At 39.8% G+C, this 16,494-nt stretch overlaps 2 protein-coding genes across 4 annotated transcripts in view; one reads left to right on the top strand and one right to left on the bottom strand.

The window, feature by feature from the left end:
* dkk3a (dickkopf WNT signaling pathway inhibitor 3a) overlaps window positions 1-10 on the bottom strand; it is a 4,861-nt gene extending 4,851 nt beyond the window's left edge. The window contains exon 1 of the mRNA XM_014987604.2: window positions 1-10. This exon is cut by the window's left edge and continues 1,708 nt beyond it. The gene's annotated coding sequence lies outside the window, so the exon portion shown is untranslated.
* A 162-nt stretch (window positions 11-172) lies between these two features.
* mical2a (microtubule associated monooxygenase, calponin and LIM domain containing 2a) overlaps window positions 173-16,494 on the top strand; it is a 30,595-nt gene continuing 14,273 nt past the window's right edge. The window contains exons 1-4 of one of the 3 annotated variants that reach the window (XM_014987597.2): window positions 173-341; window positions 9,917-10,290; window positions 15,507-15,714; window positions 16,305-16,421. In XM_014987597.2, the coding sequence (XP_014843083.2) occupies window positions 10,030-10,290; window positions 15,507-15,714; window positions 16,305-16,421 (586 nt within the window). In that variant the 5' untranslated portion in view covers window positions 173-341; window positions 9,917-10,029. The remainder of the gene's footprint in view (window positions 342-9,916; window positions 10,291-15,506; window positions 15,715-16,304; window positions 16,422-16,494) is intronic. The other 2 variants (XM_088004292.1, XM_014987601.2) reach the window with 2 other exon arrangements.

The following is a 16,494-nucleotide window of genomic DNA, read 5'->3' as shown; positions in this document are numbered from 1 at the left end:
GCAATAGAGTGAAGTTCTGTCTTACGGTTTTGTTTGGTAGTCTAAAGATGTAATTTTACACGCGTACAGACCATCCCATCAAAATGACTAAAAGATCGTTTTGAGTAGATAGTAAAAAGCACCCCCCAAAAAAAAGGGGGGGGGGGAGGAGGAGGTTTAGCCCCAGTCTCCTCAGCAGCTTTAGTAGCTACAGTAGCAGTTCTGGGATGTGTCCCAGTTCTGAGCGCCGCCCCCAGACAGCTCACAGAATCTGTCAGACGGACTGAGAAAGTCGCTTTTCTCACAGCTCCTAATTTCAGCGACGATCCTGGAAGGCGGGAGAGTTCAGGTTTAGATATGAGGTAAGCTTTTTCTGATTTTCACACTTTGCTGTTTGCTGTGTTTGTCTGTCCTGCTCACAGTGGCCGATGGGACCTCTGAGGCACCTGACTGGGTTCTTCACCGGTTTCTGAAAGCATGTGTTTCAGGCTGCCTGTTTGACACGATTAGACTGGACTGTAATGCAACTCATGATCCTGTGACTGAAACAAAATGCTCTAATTAAGCAGCTCACATTAAAGTCAGTCTAAATCTGGCCTTGGAGATTATTGCAGAAGTTTGGAGGTTGACAGAATATGATGATTTGATCATCTCACAGTGATATCTTTAAAGTTGAATTCCTTTCTGGAGATTTCCCTTAAGCAGTCAGGATTCAGCTATTATAAAGTCCAGATTAAACTCTTCTTTTTGAGAGGAGTCAGGCAGCTGGTCCTGTCTCCACTTTCTGATAACACAAAGGTTATCTCCTCTTGCACAATTTCCCCCTTTTTTTTTTTTTGTTATTGCCATGCTCATGGTTTGTGTCATAAATCAGTTGCAAGCACATGTGTAGTTGCTTGTTATATCTCAAATCAGCTCCAATCTCAACTGGAATGGCAGCTTTCTCAACACGCGAGTTCAAAGACAGACAAAGGAGGGTATAAACGGGTATAGTGTCTGTTGTCTATTTTTATTTAAGTTTTTTCTTCTGCCTTTCCCACTGGCTCAGCAGTTTCCAAAATGGACTTTTGGGTTAAAAAGTGACATCAGCTGAATAATAAAGAGAAGGTGTGGTGTGCAGAGTCAGAGATCCCTGAGCCACAGGAACCTTCTGTTAATGTTTCCCGGTGACGAAGGTTAACACACACATGTGTTGATCAAATACACACAGCTGGCTCTTAAATGAACAGCAGCCTCCTGATCAAGCTCCCGATCAAAGAAGAACAGAAACAGGGAGGACAAAAACCTGCTTTTAGAACAGCTCTGTTTTTTTTTCTGTACTCTGTGTTTCAACATACTTCATGCAACACACAGTCAGGCTGTGACTCAGAACATTACAAAATGATGCATGATCCCACAGCACATTTTTGTCTGGTATGGGTCTGAAAAGTCACCCAAACACCAGTTGCTTTCCTTCCTCATGTTCTATGAGCAATAATTTCCTGTGGTGAAGATAAAGTCCCCCCCCCATCCCACTCCGCCATCAGACTGCAGGAATTAGCCTTTGTGACTGTCCTAATCTAAGCAGCGTTTATTTACAGTCCACTGCGGTCCAGACGCCAATGAACTTTGTCCTGTCTTCACACGTCGACCTTCAGCCGCATTACTTCCTTCCTACTGGAAAAATATCCCATCTGTGTCCACACCTTTAAACTAATACTTTATAGCACCTTTAATCACATTTTATCGCACGGGTTGGTCTTATTGGTGTCGGACAGCGAGGCTAACTTGCTAATAAATCTATCGTCTTGTGTCCACACCCTCACAGAGTTTCTGAATTCAGCATTTTAATTTTCTTCTGACGAATACGTCGTTACTTTTGGGTATGTTATACATACATGAAAAAGCCTAGTTCCATCTGAAGGAAGTGAGTATTTCTTTTTGAAGAGCAGGTTTCTGAAAAGTGTGGCGTGCATTTGCATTCATGGTCTTTACTGTGATACTTGTGAATGCCATTTACCTTCAGAAGTTAACCTTATAAAGTATCAGTAATCTTATGTGAGAATATTTACGACATAAAAGAAATGTAATTTATTTATGTACAATTTATTTAATAGAATAAGCATGTGCACATTTTGTTTTCTAAATTACAAAGTCACTAAAACAAATGTACACTTTATTAATCTTTTGACAGCTGTAAATATTACATATTTGTTCACAGACACTTATAAACCACATTAGAATAAACTGTCTACTCTAATGTTATTCATTTTTAGCCAAATGCTTTATTAAACTCTTTTCTTTTTCTTGTTTTTGGGTTTTTGCTTCAGGTTTTTTGTAGTGAACAAGCTCATTCAACATAGTTAACTCTAACTAACTTAAATTCCTTTATTCTAAACTTCATTGCCTCACACTTAGAAACGAATGCAACAACACAGATAAAGTCAGGTGACCTTTGTGCATCAGCATCCACTTTTCTTAAAACCCAACGGGTCTGCAGACACTCCAAACTGCAGGTTGCAGTACTCCTTCAGTGAGTTACAAGTGCAAATTTACACGGCCAGCCCTTCATTTTTAGTGTATAATTACCAGCTATACTGCAGTTTAGCTTAAAAACAGCGTGGTGAGAAACAAACAGTACAGAAAGCTCCAAGCACGCAGCCAAATGAAGGCCCAGCCTGTGATGATCCTTACGAGGAATCCGAAAACGGTGCTAATTCCCTCAACTCTTTGATTCTTTTGATCAAAGATGACGGATGCACTCATGCTCTTCCTGCTGTAAATCTGATGTTTGTTTTAGCAACACCTGGAAGTTGACTCACCTGTAGGATGCAAGAACTGCAGCGGCTGCTGCAGCCTTTTATTCTCTCTTACTGTAATAATATTAGTCAATACAGTATATTGCAAACACAATGACAGATTTAAACACCGAAACCGTTGTGTTGCAAACACGAACACCCGTGCCAAATTTGAAAAAAAAAAAAAAAAAAAAAAAGATTTCCCCGTCCTAATGTTTATTAAACAAGCGATCGAGTTAATAACACCAGATAATAAAGGATTATCTCTATGAATGAACCACCGAGATATCAGATTAATGATTAAGAAAGTCATGCTGAGAGCAAAAACTATTTGAACGTGTTCCATTGGGCCGAATAGAGTAGCTGTGTGTGGAAGCCCGAGCTCATTATTACCAGGGAGGCGTCGCAAACGTACTTCTTCCTCTCTGCAGCACGTTTCCTTCCTTGTTCCACGGCATAGAAAACAGTCACATGCGACCAGGCGGCTACACAAAAGAGATAGGAACTGACACAGAGAGGTGGGGTTTGTTGTTCCTCATAGAGCGACACTCTGCCAGGTTTGCTGTAATGTCCGCAGCAATTAAAAACAATTACAAAGCCATGCAGCCGTGAAGGCTTTGTGGATCAGGTTATATAAATAACTAGGAGAAATGTGTGCAAAATTAGTGGCTTGTGCCAGCATCTTACACAACAATAATGTAAAATATTTTGATCTTTTTAGCCTCGTAAGTTGTAGAAAAGGGAGGAAAAAAAAAAGACTTTTTATGAAAACATCAACAGAACATCACTCTCAGAACTTTTGGATTTGGTTTATGAGATAGATTGACTTAGACTGGATTTTTTTAAAAGTAATTTTAATTTATTTTTGCTGTCATGTTAAAGATCATCGTGTTGCCGCAGAGACTGATTTGGACATTTTTGCAGTTCTAAGCTGTGTTTGGTTTCTTGCCAACTTTTTGGTGAGAACATAGCTAGAGGCCATTAAAGGTGGTGGGCGAGGTTTTAAATGCAGCACCTCAAAAGAGTTTAGATCTGGACTTTGACTGGGCCATTGCAGTTTCCTATTACATCATTTTCTCTATGTTTTAAAATTTTTCTGCTGCATTTGGGAATCATTTTCTTAATTGTTTAATGGTCCAGTTTGGGCTGAGCCTCTATGAAACACTTTAAGTTCAACACTGTGATTGAAAGCTATCCTGAAACTGAAAAAAAAAGCCCAAATAATTGCAAATCCTCTACCGTGCTCTATAATTTGAATTTACATAATTTATAAGCTCTGTTTGTTTTTCAGCCATACGTAGTGCGGTGCATTTAAACAATTCAACTTTATTTATTTATTTTTTTTAAATATTGTAAATGTTTTCTGAATTGGTTTTTATTAACCTTCCCAAAGTTATGCAGAAAAACAAACTTTTCTGCTTCTTCAGCAAACTGACAACACTGTGACTTTTTCAGAGATTCACACTTTTGTCACAAACCTTTAAGTAAGCACATATAGCAAGTGGCTTTTCTCTAATTTTGGTAAAAACCCAAAGTTTATCTGTAGATATTTTCAACCCAAGTACAATTTTGGTCAATTAAATAATCAAACATAAATATATGACATTAGATTGTTCTTGTCAGCCTATATTTTCTGCTAGAAGGAGCCTGTAACTTCTTTTTTTTCATATTCAAAACATAAAACCTTCATGATGACAATCATAGAAATACTGACTGTTGAAGACAAAGTAGATTTTTTTTTTGACTCTTTTATTTTTCTTTACCAAGTAAGATTAAAACATGGTGTTACTCTTTGCGGCATATCTGCCTTTCTATGAAGATCCGTGCTGCTCTATTGGACTGCTCAGCATCTGAACAGAGTGGTGAGAATAAATCATCAGCATTACTGTAGTAAAGTTATCCCAGGAAACTGTTAATAAGTTCCTTCTGTCAGAAGAAAGGACATCTGTGAACTTCGTCAAATGTGGGGTTAAAATCTCAGAGGTGAAACTTAGCAGAGGAAGCCTTCTTTTGAACTTTGATCTTTACAGGAAGCCAGAAAGTCTTTCCAGGAAAAGCCTGGGAATGAGGTGTCCGAATATGAGGGAGCTCACAACCCTGCAGTGTTGCATCACCATGATTTAATTTTCCTACCAGAACAGTTCCGTTTTCGCGCTCGGCTCCGATGTTGTGGTAAAATTGTTTCGAACATTTGGTCTTGTCGAGGAGAAAAGTCTCGCTCAAGCTGTTTTTAGTGACTCCAGAGCAGGTGGATGTTGAACATTTGTCTGTGAAACAAACAGTTGCTTGTGCTTGTTTTATTTTCCAAGTCATGCGATTTATTTTTTATTTTTTTCCTGCAACACGAATCTTGTCTATTCTGAGCGTGGCCAGCCAGATTTTCCTGCTGAGAAATAATACTATTAAACCTCCTTGCGCCTTTCTGTGATGTGGATCAAAGGCAGTCAGGTATAACTAATCTCAGTGAGTTATTGTGCAAAGAGCCATGTGCTGAACACACCTTGTAGGTCAGGTGAGCCTGGAGACAGAAAGCTCCACATTCTTGCTCCTGTTTTAGTTAAAATGAACATTTTGTGTCTGTTTTTTTTTTTTACCTTTGAAGTTGACTGACATTTACTTTTATCTCTCGGCGAGCTGCTGTTATCAGGACACTTCTTCTTTTGTTTTGGCACAGCTGCCTGGACACGCAGCCAGATTTTAGTGAGCTGAGATAATAAAGATGAGCTTTGGAGGCCTGGTGCAGAGTTCAGCCCTACAGGCTGAACGGTACATGAGCACAATGTTTCTGCTTGCTTATCAGGCCTGCGGAGGGTTCCTTCCTGGTTTTCTTCAGTTCAGTCTCTAATTACTGTTGCTGGCTGCTTGCTCTTACTGTACATGCGAGTTTCCCAGCAGTGTTTTCCGTTTCTTGCTGCGTAGTTGTTGTTTTTTTTTATTATTATTTTTATTCTGTCTGCAGCAGTGTGCTCTGTGGAAACAAATGCTAAACTCTCCCCGCACTTAAAAGTGTGTCTAATATTTTGCAGAATCGAATCAACCCTCTGATGACTCGATGTTGCAAAATATAGAAGACAAAGTTTCAGTTGTAGGACATCATGACAATAAATTATAACCTTGTGAATCACTGACAGGGGTTTTATTGTAAGAAAAGATACATTTTTCAGTATTTGTCCTGCAAATCATCAGTCTGAGCTTATCAATGGAAAATTGTCATTTTGGGCTGTTTCTATTTTAGTTATCTCAAGTTTGAGGTCAAGACAGCCTCTCAGTGTTTCCCCACTATGACCCGAATGAGCTCAGTATCCTGTTTTTTTTCTTTTAGCTCCTGCTCTAACACACCTGATGTTCTTTAAATCTAGAACTCATCCATTTAGACTCTCTGTGCTGCAGCATGAAATGAATAAAATGCAGGATGACCAACACCGAGGGGTACTGTGGTTATTTGAAGTGAATGATGTATCCCCTAGAACTTCAGGCATTTTATTTGATCCTGTGGTGTTAAAAATGTGTCTTTCTTTGCCCCTTTCCTCATGAGCTCAGTGTTGTCTTTTCAGTGTTTGTTTTTGTGGCTGAAAATATTTCAGATTAGTAACTCCGCTGTCTGACAGCGACGCAACTTTAGGTTTCGAGCAGAAAAACTTGAGTCCGTCCTGACAGAGGGTTTGTCAGGATCGCATCCCTGACGAGTCACTTTAATGATGCTAATGATGCTCGAATCTGTTAAATCTCTAAATGAAAAGATAACTCTTAACTGTGGTCAATGAACCCAGTAAAAAAGCGAACAGTAAAAGGATCTACCCAATCCAATTTTGCTTTACTAGTCAGATCCTGATAAAGCTTAAACTTTGCCTTCCTCTCCTCTCTACATTTACAATACAACAATTGTGCTGGGTGCTGTATTTTTTTTTTCGTGTGTCTTTATCGGAACAAGTGGGCAGCATGCTTGTTATTAGACGTCTTATTGAAAAATTCAGAGTTAATAAATATTAAAAAAAAATGCAACTGCTGGATGTTTTCCAGTAAAAACAAATAGCGAGTATGAAACCGTCCCTGTTTCGTTTTCTCTTAATGTGTACTGTAGCAGTTACATATTTTACATTCATACCATTCCTTCTTTATCAAACTACGAACAGATACCGTGTTGCTGCATACCTCTCTCTTGATTCTGTTCTGAGCAATGTAAAAACGCTCATTATATTAGGGAGTGAGCCCAAATGCAGCAAAGGTGCCTTCATGATTAAAATAACAGGGCGTTAGTGGTGAGCAGTAGTTTGTCTGATAAATGGCATGAATGAATCCATCCCTGTTGTTGGGAACTGCATCACTCCCCATTACTTTTCTCTCTTAGCCACAGCTGGTTTCACTTAATCACATCATTTACTGGACAGAAAGGAAATGTAAACCAACGTAGTAATAAACTCTGTGATCCTCTCAACCATTATCTGCCTCTGCTGAGGGTAATCTTTCCGTTTCACTCGGTTGTATTTTTACAGCCGCTCTGAGGGTTTTCTTCTTTCTGTCTGCCCACAAGTCACTTTTCCATTCTGTCAGAGCGAGTCGGTGAAGTCCATGTGTCAGAGGCAGGGTATAGTTTCGGTGCTGAGCGTCAACTTACCCAACGGCATTTTAAGCGTTTGTTTCGTTCGTGGCGCCAGAATCACACAACAGATGCTTTTAATTGTTGTGGCGTTTTACCGTTTTGTTTTAAAACGTGACGTTTCGCTTAAGATTTTCACATTTTGCTGTGGCCGAACGTGAAATAAAATTAGGTCACAAAAAACAACAACAATTTCTTAGAAAGCTCAAGCAAAAATAAAAGCGAAAAAAAAAAGCAAGAAAAGAAAAACAAAGTTCCTTATTGTGAAAAGGAGATAAAACATGAAGTCTTCATAAAGTGGAAATGCTCCAGAAATGCAAGAGCTTTTTGATCATTGTCAAAGATTACACCTCCAGTTAAGCATTATGCCCTGTGAATCTTTGTCGTATCTTCTTATTTGATGACAAACCTGAACATTTCCAAGAAACCATGGATGCATCCTGCATCCGGCTGCCTAGTGGAGCCAATGAGAGGACCAAGAGTTTGTTCTGAAAGGATGATGATGGACGACTTCAGAGCTCCTGCAGCCACGTGGCAAAGGAATGCCAGCCCACTAAAGGCTGGGTGATTGTCGAAAAAGGGCCTCCTTAGGATATGCTGACAGGATATTGCAGCGGTCCAAAATGCATATGGAGCATTTCTGTGGGTTACATGGATCTCCTGTCTCACTTTAAGTATTTCTGTAAAGCAAGAGGGTCAGAAACACAACGGAGACACGTGGCCAAACAGGATTCTGTGCAAATTAAAATGCCAACTTTAGCCTGGAGAGAAATTTTGTTGCTGTTGGAACGAGGTTCAAACCCTCGTGGCATGAGGACATAATTAGAAATATGTGAGTCGTTACTGAATGGTCACCTCTGTTTTGATTTGTTTTTTTTACCATCTACATGAACAACTTATCACCACGTCGCCGCCTGGGATTGTGGTGTGACAGTATCAGTGGAATACAGTGGGTGGGTGGGTGTTTAGACCCTGCACCGCCCCTTCGACTTCTTGTCTAACCACGCCCGTCCCACTCTGCAGGACGTTAAAATTTCAAAGCCAGGCTTCCCCCAAAACTCACGGAAGCTGTGGCCTCCACCCACGTCGGCACCACTCGGGCCTTGGGCTGAAACTTTCAACATTTTGCTTTGATGTCAGCCTCTGGCATCAGTTTCTGGCACAGATTTTTAAGTGCTTGATGGTTGATTGGAGAAACGGGGCTTTAATTGTGTGTCAGTTCGGCTTCAGTCTGATGTGAGCGCGTGTTTTTAGAAGCAACATTTTTCACATTCAGGCACACATGTAAGCACGCGTGCTTCAGTGCACGCTATATTGCTAGGCCTGTGTAAATAATCATCTATCTGTTTTTGTTTGCATGTGTTTACATTAAAAGTAGTTGCACAGATGTCTGGCTAGAACCACTAACCAGACCTAGAAACTAAATATCCTTATTATGAAACAATAGCCACACATTAAGAGAGAATAAAATTAATGCTAAATATGTATTGATCACATATATATTTATAATCAAGGGAAACGCAAATCTTTTAATAAAGACAAAAATTATGTGTAAATGTGTTTTCTGGCAGTAAACTTTGTAAAGACAGTAGAGATTCCTTTCAACAAAGCTTAGACAAAAAAAAGCTTCCTTAAAGCTCATGAGCTCTTGATTTTGATATTTGATCCCATTAACAGTCCGTAGTAAAGCCAGCATAGCCAAATATGGTCATCCAATGCAAATTCAGACTGCCCTGGGTACATAAACAAAGTTGTTGTCAAGCAAGTATTGGTTTCTGTTTGTGAGAATGAGCTGGAAAACAGTGGAATTGTCTCCCAAAGCAATCCACTTTTCTTCTGTTTAAGGACACCCTGCACAAAATGCTGCCATGGATACACTGAAAGTAAAAAGCAGCCAAAGTCCAAAGAAAATTGTAGAACAATACCTTTGAAAAGTTAAGTGAGCTACTGATTAGGATCACATGCAAAGTTTTGCATATAGGCAAATTTTTTTTGGAAGACACACACATAGGATTTGAGTTTACTGAAGCTATAGGACTACTGGCATTACCATTAAAAGAATATAACGTTGAAAGATGTTGTCAAGTCAAATTACTTATCTTTAGGAAACCCAGGGGAAAAAAGTAACATGATATGGACATTCCTTGAGTCTTGAGGTTGTGAAACCGTCACATTTTTTGAACTATTAAGGCTAGATTAGGATCCTGTAGTTGTGTCTGTAAAGCAAAAGTTAAAAATAATGTCAGCAGCTGCCTGAAGTTCAATCACAGGGTCGCTCTGCTTTGCTGCATACTGGAAACTGCATATATTTTTTCAACCTTGTCTGTACTTGAAATGTTATCTTGTTCATGTGGGTGTAAGCTTACCACGTCTCAGAATGCCTCCCGCCTTAGATAATGGGTAGAGGAATGCTTTCCTAACGAAAAGCAGTCGAACTGCTTCGTTACTCAAATCTATTATCCATTTAAAGTTATGTGAATGGAAAAACACAAAGTTACTCAAAGCCATCTGTTGGACTCTTTGCCGTGGGATGACATCACTGCTATGTGTCTTGCCTCCTCAGAATGGGCATGATGGTGCGGGCCAAGCCGAGGGTGTAGCCACATCTGGCAGAGTGAGCTGAGCGACGCTGAGCAGGAACCTCGGCACACCGAGACATCTGCCGCAGAGGGGAAGATGGGAAAGATGGAGGAGGAGAGCGACAACGTCGGGAAGCTGTTTGAGAACTTCATCCAGGCCTCCACCTGTAAAGGGACTCTGCAGGCCTTTAACGTCCTCTGCAGACGTTTGGACCTTGATCCGGCGAACCACAACACTTTCTACAGCAGCCTGAAGGCGAAGGTCACCTCTTGGAAGGCCCAAGCACTTTGGAGCAAGTTGGACAAAAGAATATCCCACAAGGAGTACAAGAAAGGTCAAGCTTGTGTGGGGACAAAGGTGAGTTTATCTATTTCCCTCCATCTCTAAGAAAAAAGTAACGTTAAATATGATGGAGGTGTAGAACTGGGTAACAATGACAGAAGATAAATACATGCATTTGGAGACATGTTTTCCCTTGTCTTTTCGTCTGTATCAGCTTTTGTGGAGCAGTTATTAGTAGTCTGTGTCTTACCTGCAATAGTCACATCGGACATTTAGGCTAAAATCTACTGTGATCAATAACCAGTAAGTGGCAAATTATCCACAAATGGAAATAATTTTCACTCAAGTTTTAGCCAAACGTATAACATGTATTTTCACATCATTCCGCTTCTTTTGTCACTGTTTTCTGAATTGAACAACTCCTCTTTTGCAAAACCGAACGACATTGCTGTCCATAGCTGCAAATCAAGAGGCTGAATATACCTTGTTGTTGATCTGCTGTGACTCACAGGTGCAACAAAACATGCTGATTAGAATGATTAGCTGACACCTACAGCTCAGACAGTTAGCTTAGTTAAGCAAATATAAATGACTGTTATGTAGAAATGTTGTAAAAGATGTTTAAAGGATGGTAAATTAACCTTTTTTCACATCAGAGAAGAGATCTTTTCCTGCAAACTGCAGGAAAGCTTTTGTATTTAGCTCACAACAAATATCATGAAACAAGGTAATACGTTTAAAAACTAATATAATTTTATTATAAAGCTAGGTTAATTACGTTTTCTCTATTTATATTGTGCCTGGTGACATTTTAGAAGCTGTACCTTTTGTTTGGCTGCTGTCCAGAATATCCAGTTGATTTACTGCTGCAAGCCCAAAGCTACATGTTTTCAGCAGAAAAATGCTTTCCTGTCTTCACTGCAGGCAGACTGGACTGTTGCATTTTATTCATCTGCTGCTTCACATTTCCTGTGTGGTTCTGTACACCTGTGCAATAAAGATAAAAATGCAGACGGAAATATTTTTTTATCATGATATTTAATTTTCTTGTCAGCATTTTTGGCGTTGGTATGAAAGTCAATCATTTCAGCAACTAGATGTGTCGTGGTTAAGTTTGCTGTTATTTCTAGAATAAATGTCAATTATTTATTATGCTTGCTTTACTTTTTAATGTGATCATTGTTTTAAGAAAGTGGATTCAGACTTATTAATTTATCCACAGCCTAGAAGAGTTGAAATTAGCAACTGGAGCAGGAGAGTCTTTCCAAAATATTAAAACACACCCATCAGGTTAACTGTGCTGCTGACGGGCCTGAAACCACAACGGTGAAAGGTCCAGCTTAAAAGTTTGTTTCATACAACATTAAAGTTTTAGGATTTAGGAAGTGGTTTTTGTTGTTTCATCTCACATGGTTTGTTTTTATTGGACATAAGTGTGACTCTGACATCCTGTTAAAGTTTAGTGTGGAACAGCTAACCCAGGCTCAGTTGTTTAATCTTTATGCACCCCAGTAGAAATATCTTATTCATGGCTCCTATACTTCTGGAAAAGTTTGGGGCTTGATTCCAGGATTTTCCAAGTGTTGTAATGTAGAAAATCATCTAATAAGTGTTCTGTCCTTTTTTCCATGTCATTCTCTTTTTCCTTCACTCTGTCCTTTGTTATTTTCTTGTGCCTTCCTCTTCCTTCTTTGCAGTTTCCATTCTTACTTCCTTCATTGTGTCCTACGTTGGACCTTTCCTTATGGACCTTTTTTCCTCTCATTTCCTTCCTTGCTTCCTTCTATCTTACACTCACAAGATGATAGATTAAAAGTCTGTCCTCTTAATGAAGACATTTTTCTACAACAGGATATGTGTGTACTGTGCAGAGGATATTTATGGTGGTGGTGGTGTAGGGGGAGGAGGCACAAAAAAGGTGATGAGAGAAAGTTGAAACCCGGAGAAGTGTTCACCTGTCAGCTGTTCTCAGATTCAGCAAGTTTTTTTATTGCACAGAGGAAGAGACAGCATCACTCAGCAACTCTGATTATTTGGCCCCAGTTAGACTCTGTTTGGCTACCTTTTTGCTTTTCCTGAGCGTTTGGAGCAGGGACGTGGTTAATATTAAAATGTTTTACATTCTGCTTAGTTATCGTCTAAGGCTGAGAATATCTTAGGCGACAATTTAAAAAAGAAAAGCGCATTAAAGTTTCTTATTTTGTATTTTTGACTTGACAAAGAGTTTTTTTTTCTGAAAGCAAAGCAAAAATGTTTTTGGTTTTAAGGAACTGCCTACATGTGCGTTGTGTTTTTACTGCTCACAAAGGCTGGCTGTCTCCTTTTACATCTTCTTCAATTACTGGGTGAACAAATCCTTCAGTTTTTCTGTCAGTTCTGTTCCCCATCAGTGGCATATGCGATTTCACTCAGGCCTTTTTCTTCATATTGCTGAGTCGTTTTTACAGGATGTGATGTCACAATTTTTACGGCCTAACACAGATGGTAGCAGAGGCCGAGCGTCCGCCTCGTTAAGTTTTACTGTGTACGACAAAATCTGTCTTTTCACATAAATCGTGCTGCAAGTCACTTCATCAGATCTGAAGGAGACAGCTTGCGTTCAGTGAAACGCATTGTGTCTAGACGTGATACAATCTTGAAGATTTTTTATAGACACTCAGCTATTCCATCTCTTCAGATACGCCTGACATGTTTTGACGTGCTTCCATCTTCGTCAGAGGTGTCACAGCTGTTATCAGCTCTTAGCATAGTTTACCAACAAAACCCCTCTGTTGTGCCTGATCACAATGCATGACTTTGTCCATCTCCCAATGTACTCAGATCAACCTGACAGTTTGTTCACTGGCTGTCTGCCTGGGTCTGGTGAATGGTGAATGTCGGCGTGAGGTCGTGGTGGGTGGAGAGCGGGGGGTCACGCAGGTTTAGAGAGCTGAGAGGAAACCAGTGTCCTGACTCAGCAGATGTGGCACCAGAGTTCAGGGGAAAAAAAAATAAAAAAATCCCTGATCAGTGAGTGGAAAACGTAAAAACAAACAGTTCTGCTCATGGCTGATAGAGAAATCAAAAACAGTGACACGAGTTTAGAGAACAATGGGCGCTCTTTGAAAGTGGATTTGACAAAGTTCCTTTATCGTGTGTCTATAAATGATGTTGTTCCTCATCTGTTGCGTGTCGGCGCACCAAGCATTGCTTTGCGCAGGAGAATAACCGTAAGTTTAAACTTGTCAGGGCAGTGGGAACACCACCTGCGTCTGCGACTCACGTCTGACGATGCATCACCCTGACAGCCTCAGGCAGCTTATTACGAAGAACGAGAGAAGCAGGTCATAGATACACAAAAGGTCTTTGGTTGTCGGTGCAGGAGAAGTATGCAATGTAGAACAGATTTTAATATAAGGCAACAGCACAAATTAAAACACAAAAACACATAAAAAAAAAGAAAATATACTTCTGTAAGGACGCCACAGTGTATCAGTTTATTGCTTCTGTAAGAAGTGAGAAACTATGGTGATAAATAACTATGACGTGCTGAACTTTGTTTTAATTTTATGTCATATTCTAAAGATTTGATGTTTCACCTCTGTATTAACTCTGAGTGACCTCTTGATGGAGATGTTATATATTAGAATAACATTTAGTAAATATTCCTTAGAATAGCCTATGAATAGAATATTTGAAAAATAAATATTTTACGTTAGTTGTCAAGGCAGGTCTTAAAATCCCTAGAGAAGATACAAAATGTTTCTTTTTCCAAAATTGCATTCATTTTTATGACAATTTAAAAATGGTTTTAGTTTTAATTTTTCATTTAATGTTTATTCTTTTTGTAATATTCTTTAATATTTCTTGTTTTTATTTATTGTTTCCACATTTTTCCCTTCGTTATGCTGTAGGACCCTTGGAGTGACCTACAGTGTGCCTGAATGGTGCTTTGGAAATAAACCTTGTTTTATGTATTAATACTATTATTGTTCACAGCAGCATTGAAATCTAATGAAAGGAATTGAGATGAATTTCAATTCAATTATTGATTTTCAATGATCAAAATGATTTTTTTCTAATCTTCCTGAAGTCTACTTTGGAGAAGTACTGTTACTCTGATAAAACAGGTCATTCTGAGTCATTTTGGTTTGGTCAGGGCTCATTATCTGTCATATTTCATAAGAGTCATAAAGGCTCTTATGAACCAAAACTGTCTGAAAAGGCTGTTGAAAATCTTGAAAAACATGTTAAAGTTAAAGAATTCAAACATCTTTATGATTATTTATCTCCAGAAAATATCAGTGCATGACAGTTTTTCTAAAATGTGTAGAAGTTGTCAATGGGACAAACATGTTTTTTTGTTTTTTTTGTGTGTGTGTGTGTGTGTGGGGTGGGGGGGTTGTGATGTTTGTGTTTTCATGGTTGTTTTGCCGGTGTCTCACTGTTCAGCATGTTTTGTTATTGCAGTGAGCAGCAGGCCTGCAGATTGTCAAACCTCCTTGTCATATTCTGTAACTACATCTTATGCCAGGAGTCAAAATTTCTGTCTACTGCATCTATGTGTCGAATAACTGAGCATTTCTAAGAGAGGCAAATGAAAAGTAAATGTATTCAGTCCTAATTTGCTGAAGTCTTTGAGACAGGAAACTGCTGAGCACTGCAGGAAAACTTTGTTCTGGTCTAAATGTCAAAATAATCATGCGCCCCATCTCTGAACAGTTTTCTTCATAAAGTCTCGTAATATCTTCAAATGGAAAGAAAAAGGAGAACTGTGCCAACACACATGCGTCACCTCTTTCATCTATCATTATGGACGATGATGTAATGTTTCAACCGCACATGCTCAGACAGACACTTAAACCTCAAACTGACTTCATGCATTTTCTTCCGTGAGGCTGTTTTGTGAATAACACCTGAACTATGTGTCTCCGGGCAGCTTACTAATAAATACATCACTCCAAGCATGTGCAAACTATTTTCCTTTTGTACGTTGTAGCTTTGCCAATAATACAATCACACATACATCAGCAATCTTGTGCAGACTGGACTGATTATAAGAGTTTATCTTACTTAAGTGTTCCTGAATGGGACACTTTGAAGCGTCTCAGCGGTGGAGCAGTAAAGTACAACTCCTTCTCGTGACGCATGGACCCGCAGAACGCTCCAGAGCTCATTATAAACAATTGCAATGTCCTTCTCCGTTTCAGCAAGCTTTCTGTTGATTCTGTGACAAAGATGTCACCCTGATGCGGGTCATTTAACTGTGCTCTTTGTTTGTAATAACCAGCATGCCGTGTCGTTCCATTCAGTGCCTCATCATCGGAGGAGGCCCGTGTGGCTTGCGGACCGCCATCGAGCTTGCCTTGATGGGTGCCAAGGTGGTGGTGATTGAGAAGAGGGATTCTTTTTCGAGGCACAACGTGCTCCATCTTTGGCCCTACACCATCCATGACCTGCGGGGCCTCGGGGCCAAAAAGTTTTACGGAAAGTTCTGTGCCGGAGCCATCGACCACATCAGTGAGTATCAGACTTCACAGGAACAAAGCCGGCCTTTTAAATCACTCCGCTCCTGCGATTCAACTGTCTTCTTGCATGATAAACTGAGCAATTTGATGCATCGAGTTTACTTTGAGATGTTGAAAGAAATAGTAATACAACAGTAACGAGATAATCTGTTTTTTAATGTGAGGCCATCTTCACCTTCTGTGTCCCCCCCTCTTACTGCAAATCTCTAAAACCTGAAATTTGGAGCCAATGCACTACTAGCATCCTTCCTGTAACCTTAAATGGCTGTGAAAGTGTTACTTTGTTTCTTCAGACGTTCAAAAAAAGCCCATAAAGAAATACTTGAAAAACATCAAGGTTGCCATGTCCTCCAATCCAACTGCTTGGTAAACATTTGAAAAGCAGAGCCATCCGTTTTGTTCCTTAAACCCTACGAAAGGATGAGTTCACTGGCCTTCTTGAGTGAAGCATGCTCTCCTTTTTTCCGCCTACTTGGAGGCGCCGCTCAGCGTTGCAGACGTATCGCCTGCAGGCAGAGTTTGCTCTCAACGGTAAGATGAAAAGCAAACACGAAAACATGGACTTGTGTCTGTCTCCGCCAGGCATTCAGCAGTTGCAGCTCATCCTCCTGAAGGTGGCTCTGATCGTCGCTGTGGAGTTTCACATCAACGTGGAGTTTATTAAGCTGCTGGAGCCTCCAGAAGATCAGCAAAACGAAGGTACTCATTCTCACCTCCGCTTTGGCTGTGGTATTCAAACAGGAGGTTTAGACGGTGGAGAAATGAGGGGAAT

This window comes from Poecilia mexicana, unplaced genomic scaffold, assembly GCF_051168715.1.
Source record: "Poecilia mexicana isolate PSO_F unplaced genomic scaffold, ASM5116871v1 scaffold_3, whole genome shotgun sequence".
In the NCBI taxonomy this organism is placed as follows: Eukaryota; Metazoa; Chordata; class Actinopteri; order Cyprinodontiformes; family Poeciliidae; genus Poecilia; species Poecilia mexicana.
The sequence above is the reverse complement of the archived record's forward strand: the minus strand, read 5'-3'. Positions and strand labels throughout refer to the sequence as shown.